Source organism: Coregonus clupeaformis, chromosome 29 (assembly GCF_020615455.1).
Source record: "Coregonus clupeaformis isolate EN_2021a chromosome 29, ASM2061545v1, whole genome shotgun sequence".
NCBI lineage: Eukaryota > Metazoa > Chordata > Actinopteri > Salmoniformes > Salmonidae > Coregonus > Coregonus clupeaformis.
Genome location: NC_059220.1, coordinates 18,675,897 through 18,696,671, shown reverse-complemented (window position 1 = coordinate 18,696,671; position 20,775 = coordinate 18,675,897). Strand labels below are relative to the sequence as shown.

At 42.1% G+C, this 20,775-nt stretch overlaps 1 protein-coding gene across 2 annotated transcripts in view; it reads left to right on the top strand.

The window, feature by feature from the left end:
- LOC121544772 (syntaxin-binding protein 6) overlaps positions 1-20,775 on the top strand; it is a 138,012-nt gene that overhangs the window by 107,213 nt on the left and 10,024 nt on the right. The window contains exons 3-5 of one of the 2 annotated variants that reach the window (XM_041854907.1): positions 4,551-4,681; positions 4,850-5,015; positions 10,385-10,495. In XM_041854907.1, the coding sequence (XP_041710841.1) occupies positions 4,551-4,681; positions 4,850-5,015; positions 10,385-10,495 (408 nt within the window). The remainder of the gene's footprint in view (positions 1-4,550; positions 4,682-4,849; positions 5,016-10,384; positions 10,496-20,775) is intronic. The other variant, XM_041854908.1, reaches the window with a different exon arrangement.

The following is a 20,775-nucleotide window of genomic DNA, read 5'->3' as shown; positions in this document are numbered from 1 at the left end:
TTTCCCTGACTGATCAAAACTAGTTTTATCATGTTCTCTCATGTTCTCTCATGTTCTCTCTGCAGCAGACATACAGTATAGTGAGCAACATGTTTGAAACATCAAATTGCGATAAAATCGCAGTATCGAATCACAATACATATAGAATCGTGAGAATCAAAATACATATCGTATCGGCACTTAAGTATCATCATATTATCCTATCGTCAGGTCCCTGGCAATTCCCAGCCTTACTTTCTATGATTTCAATCTTTTCTATAAGACTCTCCACCTCCCCTCCCCACTTACCAAGTGATGCAGTAGCTGTTTAATACATTTTGGGAGAATTGCTTTGCTGTCGGTATTGTATGACTGTTGGATGAGCAAACTGGATAAAGAGCATCCTCACTGGTATAATGATGACCTCTCCTTGTACCCTCTGACCTTTCTGAATTGGTTCATCACTTCTCTTCTATTATCCATGATTGTTTTCGGAAATATTTTGATCTGGAGAAGTTGAATTGACCCCTGTGTAATCCATGATATAGGATTGGATCCCTTCATGTCATGGCTGGCTGACTATTTCTCGCTTTGCAATTTGAAAGTATTCAGACGCCTTGACTTTTTCCACATGTTGTTACATTATAGCCTTATTCTAAAATGGATAAAAACAATTTTCCCCCTCATCAATCTACACACAATACCCCATAAAAACATTTTTGCTTTGTTATCTTTTACATTTTTCAAGAGATGTTCGATTGGGTTCAAGTCCGGGCTCTGGCTGGGCAGCCCCAAGGACATTCAGAGACTTGTCCCGAAGCCACTCCTGCGGTGTCTTGGCTGTGTGCCTAGGGTCGTTGTCCTGTTGGAAGGGGAACCTTCACCCCAGTCTGAGGTCCTGAGAGCTCTGGAGCAGGTTTTCATCAAGGATCTTGCTGTACTTTGCTCCGTTCATCTTTCCCTCGATCCTGGCTAGTCCCTTGTTGCTGAAAAACATCCCCACAGCATGATGCTGCCACCCCCATGCTTCACCGTAGGGATGGTGCCAGGTTTACTCCAGGCGTGATGCTTGGCATTCAGGCCAAAGAGTTAAATCTTGGTTTCATCAGACTAGAGAATCTTGTTTCTCATGGCCTGAGAGTCCTTTAGGTGCCTTTTGGAAAACTCCAAGTGGTTTGCCAAGATAAAATTAAAAAAAATAAAGTCTAAATAAAACAAAACAAATAGTAAGTTTGAATGACACTGAGGGGCAGTGTTGTCACAGCTAATGCTGATGCCACGCAGGTGTTTGTACATATGCATATACACACACGTGCACATACACGGACACACACACGCAAATAGTGCCATACATGCACTCAAACATATTCAGTTGGCCTTGCTGTTAATATTTTTGTTGTGCTTGATGTCTTTTTTGTTTTTTTGAATTGTTTTATTCTGTTTTCTTTTGTCTTTCTCTTTTTTGTATTTTCTTCATTTTGTTGGTTATTGGTGCATTGGGGGAGACGGTGGTCTTGGGGGTGGGGAATGGAATTATTCTATTTTTCTCGGGGGGGTCTCAGATGGTTGAGGGGCAGCTTTCGGGGAACTGGTGGGGGGATCTTGGAGGGCTGGTGGCTTGGCGGTTGGGAGCCTGGGCCAGTGGCTGATAGGTCGCTGGTTCGGATCCCCGTTTTTGACCTTGTGGGAGATCTGTCGACGTGCCCTTGAGCAGTTTGTTGACCCTGGTTGCTTCTGTGAGTCGCTCTGGATGGGAGTCTGTTAAATCAAATCAAATCAACCCTTAACCAACAGTGCATTTATTTTTAATAAAAAAGTAAAATAAAACAACAACAAAAAAGTGTTGAGAAAAAAAGAGCAGAAGTAAAATAAAATAACAGTAGGGAGGCTATATATACAGGGGGGTACCGGTGCAGAGTCAATGTGCGGGGGCACCGGCTAGTTGAGGTAGTTGAAGTAATATGTACATGTGGGTAGAGTTAATGTGACTGTGCATAAATAATTAACAGAGTAGCAGCAGCGTAAAAAGATGGGGTGGGGGGGCAGTGCAAATAGTCCGGGTAGCCATGATTAGCTGTTCAGGAGTCTTATGGCTTGGGGGTAGAAGCTGTTTAGAAGTGTTTTGGACCTAGACTTGGCACTCCGGTACTGCTTAGATGACTAATGTGATGTAGATGTTGAGCGGCTTCACTGCAGGTAGATTGTATGTTTTAATATTCAATAATAATATATGTATTTATTTATTTTACTCCCAAACGGGCTGTCATGTGCCTTTTTACTGAGGAGTGGCTTCCGTCTGGCCACTACCATAAAGGCCTGATAGGTGGAGTGCTGCAGAGATGGTTGTCCTTCTGGAAGGTTCTCCCATCTCTACAGAGGAACTCTGGAGCTCTGTCAGAGTGACCATCGGGTTCTTGGTCACCTCCCTGACCAAGGCCCTTCTCGCCCAATTGCTCAGTTTGGCCGGGCTGCTCTAGGATGAGTCTTGGTGGTTCCAAACTTCTTCAATTTAGGAATGATGGAGGCCGCTGTGTTCTTGGGGACCTTCAATGATGCAGAAATGTTTTGGTACCTTTCCCCAGATCTGTGCCTCAACACAATCCTGTCTCGGAGCTCTACGGACAATACCTTCGACCACATGGCTTGGTTTTTGCTCTGACATACACTGTCAACTGTGGGACATTATATAGACAGGTGTGTGCCTTTCCAAATCATGTCCAATCAATTGAATTTACCACAGGTGGACTTCAATCCAGTTGTAGAAACATCTCAAGGATGATCAATGGAAACAGAATGCACTTGAGCTCAATTTCGAGTCTCATAGCAAAGGGTCTGAATACTTATGTAAATAAGGTATTTCAGATTTTAATTTTTAATAAATTAGCAAAAACATATAACCTGTTCGCTTTGTCATTATGGGGTATTGTGTGTATATTGATGAGGGAAAAAAAGTAATTTCATTTTAGAATAAGGCTGTAACAAAGTGGAAAAAGTCAAGGGGTCTGAATACTTTCCGAATGCACTGTAGGTAGGTGTTACTAGTCAAGAAGAACCATTTTAAGAAACCAGTTCCACTTTGTAGACGCATACTGTTGCTGGGTGAACAGACAGTGTTTCCAGTGCTCACTGGAAATCTTGTAATATCAAAATGAACAGAGTAGGTCAAACCAGAAGCATCACAGGGCTCAGGTAGAAAACAGGATGTCCAGCCCAGTCCCTGACTATCTGTCACAACCTGAGAGCAAAGGCCACTATTTTCACTATCAGATACAGCTGTATAAATGGACATGTACAATATATCCAAACATCTCCCCTCACCAGGGAGATACTATCACAACAAACAGGATGATGCAAAGAAAAGACAGGGATCGAGCCCTACCTATGTTATTAAAAAGATAACGTGAAAAACAGGAGGGCTTGGTCCGACTTCAGACGATTCCACGAAAAGGCCACAGACATGTCGGTAACCGATAGCAACCTACCCATATGGTATTGTGGAAATGAAACTCAGAACAGAGGAGTGACCTAAACAGGGCCTATCTATCCAGGATGACACAACGACAGATGGGGAGAGTGGAAACAGGGGCCTGGCGCTTGGGCTTGCAAAAACAACAAGGGAGCACGTTGGCCCTTCCGTAAGATATCTGGCAGCTTGGATCCAGCTATGCACGCATGCAGTGGTCCGGACACATGAAGGAACTCTGAGCAGGATGATCTGTAAACACTGAGCTTTGATCCCTGGGAAGAGTCACGTCTGGAATGCAGGGGGGTGAGGGGAATAGCCCAGGACATTGTGGTGGTGTCACAGGGCAGGATATGGATACGGGATTGTTGGCCCCAGGCCATACCATGAGTGAGTTCCTCTTTGGCACAACCACATCTGTGTTGATTTATACTTTCCCCCTTTCTCAAGATAGTACTTTAAGAGAAGATTATCTACCACAAGGTTTTAGGTGTTCTTGATATCCACTTAGATTTAGTCGACAGCGGACTGGAAGCAATACATCACTTTTATCAAGAAAAATTGTTGCTTTTTTTTTTGGTTCGAGTTGCGTCTGGCGAAGTGTAAAAGGTGTCAGCAATCCATAACCGCAGACGCTGACAAGACCAATGAAGTCAGCATTTTATTTTCTTTGAGTTACACTGCACCTTATCATACTGTCAGACACTGTGTGGTTGGGTTAAAGGGGATAGCTCCCATTGGAAGTAAATGAAAGATAAGTGGACATATTCTTACTGGGTAACTATGATAATGTCAAAGGCCCGGCCACAAGGAGGCCCAGTCTACATTAGGCAGGGCTTTCTCTCAGGAAAAAGTGCTTGTTATATTCTGTTACTTTTGGTGATAAGCCTATGCTGTTTTTGGCACAAACAGCCAATGGCTATTGTTAATGAACTCTAGTCTGTATTCCTGAACACAGCTGCTATGGAGTAAACTTGTCACTCTGTTCAAAACGGCACTTTCTTTTTAGGAACATTTGGCATCTAACTTAGTTCCATCAACAGCCTACTTTCTCCATTAAATATCATGTTACTTTTAAACTAAACATTACGTTATTTTCTATCCACAGTGACGAATAAGAAGCCGTCCCATGTGTCCATCACCAAGGTGAAGCAGTTCCAGGGCTCCTCGTCCTTTGCTAAGAGGTCAATGTGGACCATAGACCAGCTGAGACAGGTCAACGGCTGTGACCCCAACAGAGTGAGTTTACAGTACACTGAACTTCTGTCTCTAGGGATTCATTTTTCCTGACCACATGACCAGACTATTTCAGCAGGGCAAATTCCAAATCAACCCCTAGCGACTGGTTCATGAGTGCAGTCTTTTTCTATCTCTCTTTGTTTCTATCGTTCTGTCTCTCTTTCCAAGGACTGTCCGGAGTTTGACTTGGTGTTCGACAATGCCTTTGACCAGTGGGTGGCTGGTTCGGCCGGTGAGAAGTGCACCTTTATCCAGATCCTCCACCACACCTGCCAGCGCTACAGCTCTCAGAGCAAGCCAGAGTTTGTCAATTGTCAGCCCAAACTGCTGGGAGGTAAGAGACATAGTGACAAGAAACATCATCGCTTTCGCTAACTGTGTGAAAGTGTCAGATCTAGTGTTCTCACTCAAAGGTTTGTGGACTGGTTTTTCAACTTCTAGAAAAGGAAAACTCTTCAATTTTAAGGCATTCTACTGAAAAGTACTTAATTCTGTGTGTAGAGAATGTTCAGATCTGATTTATATAATGACAGTAATTATTCCCATTGGCTTTGCGGAATATTCAGTTTGAGGATTTTTTTTATCCTGAGATGATGGAAAAGCCAGTCCACTGAGAACTAAGCTTTTGGAAAAATAACACACTCCCACACCCTTTAATAACTAAACATAAACACAAGCTTATTAAAAAAACATACTTCACATTCCTAAGTTCACAACGCAACCAATTCCCTTATGATTTGGACACCTACACAAGCCATATGTAGTCATTTCCGGGGTGTAGCGTGTTAAAGTTACAGAGGAGGCAGAAGGTACTGGTAGAGATGGAAAGTTTCCTCTGTGTTCCAGGGAGTTGTGTAAGACCCTGCTCCTCTTCTTAATCAGCTATTGATCTGTTTACTCTCTAGCCTCATCTTTGAACAACACTCAGGCTCTTTTATTATTCATGGTGGTATTTATGGTAACACATCCTGATCCTCCGAACCCATGGTCTCTAGCTCCATGGTCTTTAGCTCCATGGTCTCTAGCTCCATGGTCTCTCCCCAGTGGTCTCTAGCTCCATGGTCTCTCCCCAGTGGTCTCTAGCTCCATGGTCTCTAGCTCCATGGTCTCTCCCCAGTGGTGTCTAGCTCCATGGTCTTTAGCTCCATGGTCTTTAGCTCCATGGTCTTTAGCTCCATGGTCCCTAGCTCCATGGTCTCTAGCTCCATGGTCTCTAGCTCCATGGTCTCTAGCTCCATGGTCTCTCCCTAGTAGTTTCTAGCTCCATGGTCTCTCCCCAGTGGTCTCTAGCTCCATGGTCTCTAGCTCCATGGTCTCTAGCTCCATGGTCTCTCCCCAGTTGTCTCTAGCTCCATGGTCTCTCCCCAGTTGTCTCTAGCTCCATGGTCTCTAGCTCCATGGTCTCTCTCCAGTGGTCTCTAGCTCCATGGTCTCTCCCTAGTAGTTTCTAGCTCCATGGTCTCTCCCCAGTGGTCTCTAGCTCCATGGTCTCTAGCTCCATGGTCTCTAGCTCCATGGTCTCTCCCCAGTTGTCTCTAGCTCCATGGTCTCTAGCTCCATGGTCTCTCTCCAGTGGTCTCTAGCTCCATGGTCTCTAGCTCCATGGTCTCTAGCTCCATGGTCTCTCCCCAGTGGTCTCTAGCTCCATGGTCTCTAGCTCCATGGTCTCTAGCTCCATGGTCTCTATCTCCATGGTCTCTCCCCAATTGTCTCTAGCTCCATGGTCTCTAGCTCCATGGTCTCTCCCCAGTGGTCTCTAGCTCCATGGTCTCTAGCTCCATGGTCTCTAGCTCCATGGTCTCTAGCTCCATGGTCTCTCCCCAGTGGTCTCTAGCTCCATGGTCTCTAGCGCCATGGTCTCTAGCTCCATGGTCTCTCCCCAGTGGTGTCTAGCTCCATGGTCTTTAGCTCCATGGTCTTTAGCTCCATGGTCTCTAGCTCCATGGTCTCTCCCCAGTGGTCTCTAGCTCCATGGTCTCTAGCTCCATAGTCTCTCCCCAATGGTCTCTAGTTCCATGGTCTCTCCCCAGTAGTTTCTAGCTCCATGGTCTCCCCCCAGTAGTTGCTAGCTCCATGGTCTCTCCCCAATGGTCTCTAGCTCCATTGACTCTAGCTACATGGTATCTAGCTCTTGTGTGGTGGGACCTGAGAAGGTAGCTATAAGAAAGAGACGTATCAAATCTGAGTTTATTAGCTATAAGAGAGAGAGAGAGATCAAATGTAATTAAATGCGATTGAATCTGCATAAATATGCTGTTGAAGTTTCCTCCACTCCTCATGGCTATGTGCCTATGCCACATTCTCCCTCCCACATCATAAACCACAGCTTGTATATTTTTCTTCCTTATTTAACTTGTGCAGTGTGACCCCTGACATATACAGTTGTGTATTGCTTGCTGGGATGTAGTTATAGTTTGGGTAGTGGTGTCAGGGAGGGTATTGTACTCTGTGGGCTGAGGAATAAGATTGAATATAAGCCACAGATGTTATCTCTAATTCTCTCAGCTCAGCTAGACACCTCCAGTTAAATGGCAATCTGCATACTGGGTCTAATGGGATGTACTGTAGCCTATCAGGGCTGTGCTACAGCTAGTAGATTATACAATTAATATATACACTGAGTATACAAAACATTATGTTATGCTCTTTCCATAACATAGACTGACCAGGTGAATCCAGGTGAAAGCTATGATCCCTTATTGTTAAATCCACTTCAATCAGTGTAAATAAAGGGGAGGAGACAGGATAAAGGATTTTTAAGCATTGAGACAATTGAGACATGGATTGTGTAGGTGTGCCATTCCGAAGGGTGAATGGGCAAGACAAATGTAAGTGCCTTTGAACAGGGTATGCTAGTAGGTGCCAGGCGCGCCGATTGTGTCAAGAACTGCAACGCTGCTGGGTTTTTCACGCTCAACAGATTCCTGTGTGTATCAAGAATAGTCATCCACCCAAAGGACATCCAGCCAACTTGGCACAACTGTGGGAAGCATTGGAGTCAACATGGGCCAGCATCCCTGTGAAATGCTTTTGACACCTTGTAGAGTCTATTCCCCGACGAATTGAGGCAGTTCTGAGGGCAAAAGAGGGGAGCTTGCAACTCAATATTAGGAAGATGTTCCTAATGTTTGGTATACTCAGTGTGCAACAACAGAAAGGCCTATACATGTGTAGTACACATCAAACCCTTTACACAAAGCACTCTCAATATTGGTTTCTTATGGATCATTAGCTCCAGTATTTCGCATCGGTTATTAATTGTTTTTATGTCAACCTGCTCAAACCGTAATTGACTTGAGAGATTAGTTTCACTATCAGTATCCAATCCCCGATTCTGCTATCAATTGAATACATTTTATATAAGATACAGGCTTTAGAAAGAAATTGACCTGACATTGCCCTTCCTCCCCAGTCTTCTCACATGAAACTCTCATCTCCCATGCCATAATGAGTAGCTTGACTGCCAGCCGAAGTGACAGCCCAGCCAGAGACCTAGTGAGAGGAGGGAGAGGACGCCAGAGTGCTGCCACCACTGTCCTCTCCAGTTTAAGTCTCACACCAGTGCAAAACAAAAATCATGACGCTGCTCAGGTGTGGGACAATAACTGTGTGGGACGCCTCTCTTCTGACTCACCTACCTGGGGATGAAAGAAAACCAACTACAAAGTTCTCAGTTTAGTGGAACAGGACCACAGTCAAGATTCATACACATAAAGGAATAGATTAGAAAGTTTGCTATAGATATAGCTCAACCCTTTAGTGGAACTAGGTATCTACAATATTGTATTGCACAGGACTGTAGTAAAATAAATTTAGTTACACTGGACTTGTACCTTCCCAGATAACAAGAACATTCCGTCAGTCAATGTAACAATGAACATGGTTCATCCCATTGAACCTGACCTGATTTGTCACAAAGAACACAAATCGAGTCAACGGGTCAGAGGCACCATGTTGTTGTTTATCAGAGGCACCATGTTGTTGTTTACACACTACCTTGTTGGGGTTGACATGGTCACTATAATGGTGCTTATTGTTGTTTGTGTGTTGAAGGCTTGTATAGATTAGTTGTCGTGACTGAGGTGCCTTTGATAACATCTTATTACTACGCAGCTAGAACACACAGGGGCTAATGACCCACTGGAGGATTCTGGGTTATTGCCCTTTCTTTGCTGATTAGATTTGCGTTTATTAACACTGAACCATGAACAGAACAGAGACACTTACTCTACACTGGATCATCCTGACAGGCAATTACCTATTATACACAAGATCTCTGCTCAATACCTCGTCTTCTTTGTTAGCCGTGCAAACACAAAGAAATGGCTTGTCACATTGCCACCGTTTGTGTGCGGAAGAGTCGTATGTGTTAGTGAACATGATATTAATTGGCTGGTCTGGTCTCAGGGACGGTTGTTGTTATGGGCTGAGAGATTGTAAAGGCTTAATAGGACAGAACAAGGTCGACAGGCTTATTGTGGATTCTGTTTGTTTATGAGGAACCTTGTTCATCCTTCCTTTATCTAAGAGACATATTAGGCCTGCTGATTCACTCTGGCAGATGTACTTAATCTGAAGAAAGGTCTGGAAACATAATACAGAGGTGGGCTTTAAGAAGGGGGTGCTCTAAGGCGCACTGCATTGCTGTATTTCCCCTTGTGGTACGGGGGACGAACTACATACACAGTGGAGGTTGAGACAAAAAAAAGCGTGAAATACCCCTAATACTGGTTTCGCTTATTTATTGACTGGAAATTGAAACTACGGAGTGCAATTTTAATGCTATTGATTGAATAATGATAGGCATATTTTTCTCATCAGACTTCCATCATGGTCACGTCTCATTGGTTGTTTCTGTCCTCATCAGTGTTGTGTAGGTGTTACAGGAAAAGTTTCCCTCAACTTACGAGGCAGAGCCATAGTCCTTTTTTAGAGCTGTGTGGAGGAGATGTGCCAGGCACTTGTTTAGTGATACTTGATGGGCCGTGTAATAGGGCCTGAAATAAAGCAGCATTGCTGGACTAATTTGGTAATCGCCTCATTATCAGGCTAGACTGGGGCTGCAACGCACACTCATTCCCATCATTCTCCCAGGCCTCTTTGCTTCAGTGGCAGATCGTGTCTTGGAATGGTGAGCGGGAGTTTAAAATGTTGCCTGCTTCTTTTATCACTTTTTGAATTCTAGAATGCTAAATGTTAATCTGCTCGTATTTTATTGCCATTGAACCATTTAGTAAACTGTCATGCAAATGCATACTGTCAGGAGGGCACTTCAAGCAGACGTCTTTGCACCATTGTAAACTGTTGTGAGATATGTAATGGGATACAGTACTAATACATTATGCAGTCAAATGAACCTCTAGTGAAACTTTCATCTGCCTTTCATCAACTTAATAACAAACAAAGCTTAATTTCTACTTAAACTGTCCCCTATCTTCCCTAATCAATTCCAGTTACCCTAAATTTAAATAAGTATTTTTTCTAAATACCTTTTGTTAGAATGAAACCCTTTTAATAACATAATAAGTATATTGCATTAGTTAACCAAAGTGTACCAAAATGACCATATTAGAACAAACTGTACTGTGGTTTAACAAGTAATAATTATTAGCCAAAATCTATTAATCTCTTGGGGTCTAACATAAAATAACAAAAACAAACCAACCAAAATTGAGGCATTCCTTTTCCATTTTCTTGTCACAGACGATGAAACAGTAGATTCAGTCGCTTTCCGTTGCAAGGTCTTTTTGAACAGAATGAGGAAAGAAGTTGTTATAAACAGTCGACGGCAAGGTCGGCAGCTACTTTTAGAAGGTAAGCACGGAAAAAAAAATATATTCAACTAAAATAATATATACTTTTACTAACAAGGCAGTTAAGTCCCTCAATCTTAAATCTTCAACCAATTAACATATTTGATTGCATATGTACAATATGTGCTCTAGAATATCTGTATACATACCGAGAGCATACGACTTTAAGTGTTTAGGGAAGGGTATATACAGAAAGGGCTCCCTTTTTTACATGCACAGTTTATGTGAGTTATGTACATCGACAATAACCTCACTGACAAACTGTCTGATTATACAAGCTAATTCACTCTGAGGTACCGTGTCGTCAATTGAAGTCCTACCTTCTCTCCATCTCAAGCACAAGGACAGTACAATTAGGGCTGGGACGGTCATGGAATTTCTGGTGTCGGTAATTGGCGTGTCATATGTACACGGTCATCGACATAATCGACAGCCTAACTGTCTTGCTCATAGGCGGCGCTTGAGTCTCAAGTTTGGGGAAGCAAATGTTCACCATAAAAATGCACCTTTATAATAAAGCATTGCATGCATCATCACATTTGCAGACTTATGTAAGATAGCCTACTATCCCTAATGTGATGAGTAAATTGGTTAGTCATAATTTAGGCTAATAATAAAACTCAATCACTGTTAGCAAAAAAGACTGTTCAATGCAGCGCGTAGTGGAGTAGGCTAGGCTATATCATATATGTTTCTTTTCCTTTCTTTGCACTGGAAAAATGTGGCCTTTTTATAAACACAATACAATTTTACTACACTTTAAATGAATGGAGAGATTAGCAGAATCTTTTGTAATACGACTTTCAAGTTGCACTGACCTAATGATAAAGACAGTGAATATGCACACTCACTGGGAAATGGCCGACGCTCCACTGGTGCCAATAAAATAGGCTCTATTTTTATTTATTTTGATAACTAAAAGACAGTTTAGTCCTCTCTTTCACTGACATTCACAACTCAACAATCATCTATTTGCCTGCCGCGATTCCCAAATTGTGTGAACTTCTGACAGGCTATGAGATTTTAAGGCCCAATGCAGTCAAAAACTTGATTTTCCTGTGTTTTATATATACATTTCCACACTACTAGGTTGGAATAATACTGTGAAATTGTGAAAATTATGATAATGCCCTTTTAGTGTAAGAGCTGTTTGAAAAGACTGCCTGAAATTTCAGCTTGTTTTGGTGGGATAGTTTTGGCCTGCCTGGTAACATCACTAGGCAGTAAAATAGTTATTATACAAATAATAAAAAGAGTTCCAACCTTGGCCAATAACAGCTAGTTTTCAATTTTCCCCTTCCCACTGACTACTTCAGACAGTTCTAGCAAAATTCTTGCTTGAGAAATTACTCTTTGCTAAGAAGCTGTTTTTTTCTTCTTCTTTTTGATCATTTTAATTGAAAACAATCACAAAATCACAAAACATTTTGTTGTTACAGCCTGAATTTAAAATGGATTAAATAAAAAAATTGTGTCACTGGCCTGCACGCAATACCCCATAATGTCAAAGTGTATTTTGGTTTTTAGAAATGTTTACAAATTAATTAAAAATGAAAAGCTGAAATGTCTTGAGTCAATAAGTATTCAACGCCTTTGTTATGGCAAGCCTAAACTTTTTGCTTAACAAGTCACATAAGTTGCATGGACTCACTCTGTGTGCAATAATGTGTTTAATATTATTTTTTAGATGACTGCCTCATCTCTGTACACCACACATACAATTATCTGTAATGTCCCTCAGTCAAGCAGTGCATTTCAAACACAGATTCAACCACAAAGACCAGTGAACTTTTCCAGTGCTTCGCAACGAGGGGCACCTATTGGTAGATGTGTTTATAAAAAATAAAAATAAAAGGCGGACATTGAATATCCCTTTCAGCATGGTGAAGTTATTAATTACACATTGGATGGTGACTTTAAAACAGTTACAGAGTTGATTGGCTGTAATAGGAGAAAGCTGAGGATGGATCAACAACATTTATAGTTACTCCACAATACTAACCTAAATGACAGAGTGAAAGAAGGAAGCCTGTACAGAATACAGATATTCCAAAACATACACTAAATTAAAACGGATTAAAAACAATTGCTAAGAAATGTACATTATGTCCTGAATACAAAGTGTTATGTTTGGAGAAAATCCAATACAACACATCACTGAGTACCACTCTTCATATTTTCAAGCATGATGGTGGCTGCATCATGTTATGGGTATGCTTGTCATCGGCAAGGACTAGGGAGTTTAAAAAATAAATAAAAATAAACGGAATAGAGCTAAGCACAGGCAAAATCCTAGAGGAAAACCTGGTTCACTCCTCCTTGCAACAGACACAATTTCACCTTTCAGCAGGACAATAACTTAAAACACAAGGCCATGTATACACTGGACTTGCTTACCAAGACAACATTGAATGTTCCTGAGTGGCCTAGTTACAGTTTTGACTTAAATCGGCTTGAAAATATATGGCAAGAATTGAAAATGGCTATCTAGCTATGATCAACAACCAACTTGACAGAGCTCGAATATTTTTTTAAAAGAATAATGCAAATATAATCATGGTGTGCAAAGCTCTTAGAGATTTACCCAGAAAGACTCACAGCTGTAATCATTGCCAAATGTGATTCTAACATGTATTGACGCAGGGGTGTGAATAGTAATGCAAATGAGATTTCTGTATTTAATTTTCAATAAATTAGTAAAAATGACTAAAAGCAATTTTTCACTTTGTAATTATGGGGTATTGTGTGTAGATTTTTATTTATTTATCCATTTTGAATTCATGCTGTAACACAACAAAATGTGGAATAAGTCAAGGGTATGAAGGCACTGTCATTGTTACCCCGAAATTATTTGAAATTGAGATAAAAACAGCTGCATTGGACCTTTAAAAAAAAAAAAGTGTTTTAAAGAAGCTAATGATCCTCCAAATCATGCTTTCTGGTGTAGTAGCCTATTTTGAACGATTTTATGTATTTCTGTATATACAGGAGTAAGCTAATTAGCCTACATAATTTTGGCAATTTAGTTCAGTTTACTGGCCTTATGGACGTGCCAGCTATTGGACTCTTGCTGTTGAATAAGAATCTTTTTTAAGAAGAGCCATTTATTTATTTAACATAAAGCAATAAAAACGTGCACTGTATTAAAGAAAGTCCGGGCTACTAAAGTGCCATAGGCTAGCACTTCTACAATAAATTACCACTAACAGCTGCGACATAAATAGGTAAGAGCACATATTAACACTAGATCTACAGGCCTATAATAAAACAAAAATAATTAAATCTAGAATAAAATATAGTTCTATTTTATAGCAAATGGCGACGGCTGTTAAAATGCAAACTATGCATCATCTTCTACCTCCAGCTCCATGTTCTGTGCCAGGAACATGAGCTTATTGACTTTGTCCAGCTTGAGTTATTTTATTGTCCGTAGGCTGTACATGTCCTCGAGCACACTGGACATCTTCTTTTGGAGACTTTGTGTTAGGTCGGTGTCTTTGGTGAGGTCGGGCTTTAGCAGATCTCCCGTCAGTAACTGGAGCACAGGCTTCACTGACGAGACGGTGACGTAACTCTCACCAGAGAGAACATCTGTGAAGTCAGCCATAGGTTTCAGTGCTGCTTGGACGGATGACAAGACGTCTTGTGCTGCCATTTGAGGATGAAGTGATTATGTTTACGATCCAAGACCAGGACTCGTTCGATGGCTGTTGCTCGCTCCAAAATAATCTAACATTTTCTGTTTGGTTCCCCACCGTGTTAAGCAAACCTGTGGAATTAAACATAGTTTATATACCAATTCCTCATCCATACATGTAACATGTAGGATTCACAAAATATTGTCTATATTATTATTATTATTATTATTATTATCATTATTATTATTATTATTATTGAATTATAAGCAGTGATTTAACTAGAGTATGATTGGCAGAATAAACAAACACAACATGCTCATTTCAATATTGCATTACTATAGGCCAATTTGTGTTTTCACAAAGAAATTAGCCTATTTTCTTTGTTTATTTGAGCAATAATTTCACATACATAGCTTATTATTTTAACATCAAATAAGCTATAAATAAATGGTTATTATTATAGCGGATCAATCTTAATTTCTCACCAGAATGAAGCTGTGATTTGGGAGGTTCAGCTCCTTCTTGGCCTTCACTAGATACCTATTTTTTCGCCAGCTCTGCGAAAAAGTGCCCACCGCAGTTCTACATAGGCCTAGAGCCCGGCCTGTGCTTGTGCTCTTGCTGTTCACGCCATTGGTGACGGCGAGATGGAGATTGTGGCCAAAGCAATTAGACTAGGCCAGTTCAGTTGCCTCACTGCAGCCACAATGTTGGCCCTGTTGTCTGTGGTGATACAGAAGAGTTTCTTTGTGTCAAGGACCCAGTCAAGCAATCCCGACTCAGGGCTTCGGCCAGGTTGTCGGCTGTGTGAGAATCCGGCATGTAGGTTGTTTCCAAACAGCGGGATTTCAGTGTCAGATTTTTTGTGAGACTGTCAGGCTCATATAAGGAGTCATATTTACACCTGACCACATGTCCGTGGTCGGTGCAAAAATATATCTACGCCCTTTAGCTCTGTCTGAACCTCACCCTTCACCTTGTTGAACAAAGTAGGGACGGAGCGCTGTTTGAGAAATACTTTCTCCCCAGTAACTCTGTCAAATTTACAAATTACTCTGTCAGTGCTAGCCATTTATCAGTGTTCCGTTTGTATTTTGTGCCTCGGGCAAAGGCTTGCGCCACACTGAGTTGCCGCTGACCAGATGTGGAATGCGAGGCAGCAGCAGCAGCCATGGTGGCTAACCCAAGTTTGGCGTAGGCCGCAGGGTGGTTAATCCTCAGGTGGTTCCAAAGACTTGTGGTGCTGGAATTTTAAGTAGGTATGGTTTTTGCACATATTCTGCAAACAGGCTGGTCCAAGTCATCTGGTTCTCCATCGTTGTTAGGTTGGAAACCGAAATGTGCCCAAATATTTTTCACCTCACTTCTCCGATCTACTGTAACAATGACAAGGCCAGAGGTGAAGGGCAGAGGCTACCCACCCACCCCCACCCTGGAGGCTATAGGATCTATAGGTACCTCCGGTCCCCACTGGAAAGATGAGATACAGTATACAGTTAGCAAAACAATACCATATAACCAATAGTTAACACTCCCGCTATGGGTAAAGTATATCTACATTAAAATGAAGTTAATAAAATATTTTATTAAAAACAAATGTTTATTATACGGTTTTGATGGTTATTTTATTTTCATGATGGTCTTCATCCAAAACTGTCAATGTCACGGTTATCCAAATACCATTACAGCCCTAAGTACAATCACAAAAATACCATTCATTTCTATATTCACCTCAATACCAATCAATGCTCATACTCCTCTTGAAGTAATATAAACAAGGCAATTATGAACAGGGTTATGGTTTTTCAGTATAATATGCAACCCCCATTCAATCAGTCTATCAGTGAAATATATTTTACAGTGAGGGAAAAAAGTATTTGATCCCCTGCTGATTTTGTACGTTTGCCCACTGACAAAGACATGATCAGTCTATAATTTTAATGGTAGGTTTATTTGAACAGTGAGAGACAGAATAACAACAAAAAAAATCCATAAAAACGCATGTCAAAAATGTTATAAATTGATTTGCATTTTAATGAGGGAAATAAGTATTTGACCCCTCTGCAAAACATGACTTAGTACTTGGTGGCAAAACCCTTGTTGGAAATCAGAGGTCAGACGTTTCTTGTAGTTGGCCACCAGGTTTGCACACATCTCAGGAAGGATTTTGTCCCACTCCACTTTGCAGATCTTCTCCAAGTCATTAAGGTTTTGAGGCTGACGTTTGACAACTCGAACCTTCAGCTCCCTCCACAGATTTTCTATGGGATTAAGGTCTGGACACTGGCTAGGCCACTCAAGGACCTTAATGTGCTGCTTCTTTGAGCACTCCTTTGTTGCCTTGGCCGTGTGTTTTTGGGTCATTGTCATGCTGGAATACCCATCCACAACCCATTTTCAATGCCCTGGCTGAGGGAAGGAGGTTCTCACCCAAGATTTGACGGTACATGGCCCCGTCCATCGTCCCTTTGATGCGGTGAAGTTGTCCTGTCCCCTTAGCAGAAAAACACCCCCAAAGCATAATGTTTCCACCTCCATGTTTGACGGTGGGGATGGTGTTCTTGGGGTCATAGGCAGCATTCCTCCTCCTCCAAACACAGCGAGTTGAGTTGATGCCAAAGAGCTCGATTTTGGTCTCATCTGACCACAACACTTTCACCCAGTTCTCCTCTGAATCATTCAGATGTTCATTGGCAAACTTCAGACGGGCCTGTATTTGCTTTCTTGAGCAGGGGGACCTTGCGGGCGCTGCAGGATTTCAGTCCTTCACGGCGTAGTGTGTTACCAATTGTTTTCTTGGTGACTATGGTCCCAGCTGCCTTGAGATAATTGACAAGATCCTCCCGTGTAGTTCTGGGCTGATTCCTCACCGTTAAATAATAATAATAATAATAATAATAACCGTTCTCATGATCATTGCAACTCCACAAGGTGAGATCTTGCTTGGAGCCCCAGGCCGAGGGAGATTGACAGTTCTTTTGTGTTTCTTCCATTTGCGAATAATCGCACCAACTGTTGTCACCTTCTCACCAAGCTGCTTGGCGATGGTCTTGTAGCCCATTCCAGCCTTGTGTAGGTCTACAATCTTGTCCCTGACATCCTTGGATAGCTCTTTGGTCTTGGCCATGGTGGAGAGTTTGGAATCTGATTGATTGATTGCTTCTGTGGACAGGTGTCTTTTATACAGGTAACAAGCTGAGATTAGGAGCACTCCCTTTAAGAGACACCTGGGAGCCAGAAATCTTTCTGATTGAGAGGGGGTAAAATACTTATTTTTCCTCATTAAAATGCAAATCAATTTATAACATTTTTGACATGCATTTTTCTGGATTTTTTTGTTGTTATTCTGTCTCTCACTGTTCAAATAAACCTACCATTAAAATTATAGACTGATAATTTCTTTGTCAGTGGGCAAACGTACAAAATCAGCAGGGGATCAAATAGTTTTTTCCCTCACTGTATAAAGCCCTTTTTACATCAGCAGTTGTTAAAGTGCTTATACAGATACCCAGCCTAAAACCCCAAAGAGCATGCAATGCAGATGTGAAAGCACAGTGTCTAGGAAAAACTCCCTAGAAAGGCATAAACCTAGGAACAAACCTAGAGAGGAACCAGGCTCCGAGGGGTGGCCAGTCCTCTTCTGGCTGTACCGGGTGGAGATTATAAGAGTACATGGCCATTAAGGCCAGATCGTTATACACTGACATTTATCTCCTCTTTAAACTTTCATGTGGGCAATTTGCTCCATTTGACAGACAGACAGTGTCTCTGTGGTACGTTCAGAGGCATAATGTTCCATGTTTGTTACCATTAGCATCCCCAGTCCCTGACTGCTACACCCCTATTAGCAGAGCAGTGACAAAACGAAAGGGCAACTGCCCTACTAGCTACTGTAGCAAGGTTGAGTTCCCTCCTCCATGCTGAAAATGTCAGAAGAATCGAACGAGGATTAACTCAGTATTAAGAGCAGCGGGCAGCTCAGGTTAGAAGTTAATGTCAAGATTTGCATTTGAATTAGATGGCAGATAAGTGAAGGGGGAGTAGGGAACATCCGATTTGATTTGTCTCTGTATAGGAGGGCATAGTAGGGTGGTTGGTTTCCGCGCTGCCAGTCTGCCAGCTGGGGGTTGTGGTAGGCACAGCGGTAGGGGTGTGTGCCAGCGTGATACCATCCTGTTAGGGAGCTCTGCTTTAGAGGGTGGTGACACTTAAGTTCATTCTGTGTTGTTTACGCCAGTCTCTGTTGATCCTTCTTCTCTCTCCTCCTCCCTCCTCCTTCTACTAAATGTCTTGGGAAAGCACGGTATTTAATTTGTCACATCCCTACTGTATACAATGGTACAGCTGTTACATTTTCAAGTAGCACTAGTTTAAGGTGAACAACAACAAAGGCCTTTGGTCATAACTATTATGGAAAGTGTTTGATAAAATGTATAATGTACAGATTCGTAGGTGGTGCTGCTACTCTACAGGTGAGTGTCTCTAAGCCCCTCCTCTCTTAAAACACCCACAGAGACTTCAGGGCAGCATACTGGCACACAGTTCATACTGGATGGTAATTGACTCTGCTTGAGCTTACATTTTTAAGATAGCAAATACGTAGGCTTATGCAAGGGTGCGTTTGAGTTAGCAAGCATGTGTATGCCTGTCGTAGCTGGCTGCGACCGGGAGACCCATGGGGTGGCGCACAATTGGCCCAGCGTCGTCCAGGGTAGGGGAGGGAATGGCCGGTAGGGATGTAGCTCAGTTGGTAGAGCGTGGTGTTTGCAACGCCAGGGTTGTGGGTTCGATTCCCACGGGGGGGCAGTATGAAAAAATAAAAATAAATAATGTATGCACTATCTGTAAGTCGCTCTGGATAAGAGCGTCTGCTAAATGACTAAAAATGTTTTTTTTTTTTTTATGTGTGCGTCCATTGGTGAGAGTGTCTGAACTGGGTGAGTTACATAACCAATCAAGCAGGCTTTGAGAGTGAATGGCGGTTGACAGTCCTCATCATGTTCCTGCAGATTAAAATCGTTCTGTGTTCACAATCACAACATTACATTGTGCCGGCCTGACCTGTGATCTCTTGATGAGGTATTTGACTTTTCTTTAACTTTTGTTGCAGAAAAAAGGTTTAGTCTTTTGTTCCGTCCCCTTTTGTTTTACTGGCGCGCCCTGATTATGTTGATATCATGGGAGTGTAGAAACACATTCTCCCTGCATTGTTGAAGTAGGAGTTCCCTGGGACATAGGACACAGACTCAGGAAGGTCAGATTCCTTCACAGGGATAGTCAGTGAATCTTTACGATAGCCCCATTTCAGAAAAACTCACCAGCCAAACAGAAATACATTATCATAACAAATGTCAAAGCAACACTTCGCCCAAATTTGTTTTGCCAGCTCTCTCACCTGACTTTGTAACACTGAAGTGGCATTTTGCACTGAGCGGAGATTGCTTTTGTTTCCCGAAAAACCAAAACAGCAGTGCTTGTTAAAGGCATCACTCCCCCATGTTCTTGTGAAGAGATCTCAACAGAATCAAAGGACAGTGTTGAATCACCATGCCATGCCTCACTCCTACAAATCCCCCTTACAGCATGACAGCACTGTAATCAACTCTACAGAGTAAAGACCCAGGGCCATACAGTCACCACACAACCTGCCTCCCGGCTATTCTCTTTAATGACATTCACCATAGGAGGGGACTCAACCAGCAGCCAGGCCGGAATCACCCTGCCCAAGGAAACGAGTGAGAAGCAGGAAAGAGAGGGAAGATGGATGAGGGAATTATTAGTCTCTGGGCTATCTCTCAGTAGAGGAGGGGGATAAGAGGGATTTATTTTATTTATTTATTTCACCTTTATTTAACCAGGTAAACCAGTTGAGAACAAGTTCTCATTTACAACTGCGACCTGGCCAAGATAAAGCAAAGCAGTGCGATAAAAACAACAACACAGAGTTACATATGGGGTAAAACAAAACAAAGTCAAAAATACAACAGAAATACATATATATACAGTGTGTGCAAATGTAACAAGATATGGAGGTAAGGCAATAAATAGGCTATAGTGCAAAATAATTACAATTAGTATTAACACTGGAATGATAGATGTGCAAGAGATGATGTGCAAATAGAGATACTGGGGTACAAATGAGCAAAATAAATAACAATATAGGGATGAGGTAGTTGGGCGGGCTAATTTCAGATGGGCTGTGTACAGGTGCAGTGATCGGTAAGGTGCTCTGACAACTGATGCTTAAAGTTAGTGAGGGAGATAAGTGTCTCCAGCTTCAGAGATTTTTGCATTTCGTTCCAGTCATTGGCAGCAGAGAACTGGAAGGAATGGCGGCCAAAGGAGGTGTTGGCTTTGGGGATGACCAGTGAGATATACCTGCTGGAGCGCAGACTACGGGTGGGTGTTGCTATGGTGACCAATGAGCTAAGATAAGGCGGGGATTTGCCTAGCAGTGATTTATAGATGGCCTGGAGCCAGTGGGTTTGGCGACGAATATGTAGTGAGGACCAGCCAACAAGAGCGTACAGGTCACAGTGGTGGGTATTATATGGGGCTTTGGAGACAAAACGGATGGCACTGTGATAGACTACATCCAATTTGCTGAGTAGAGTGTTGGAGGCTATTTTGTAAATGACATCGC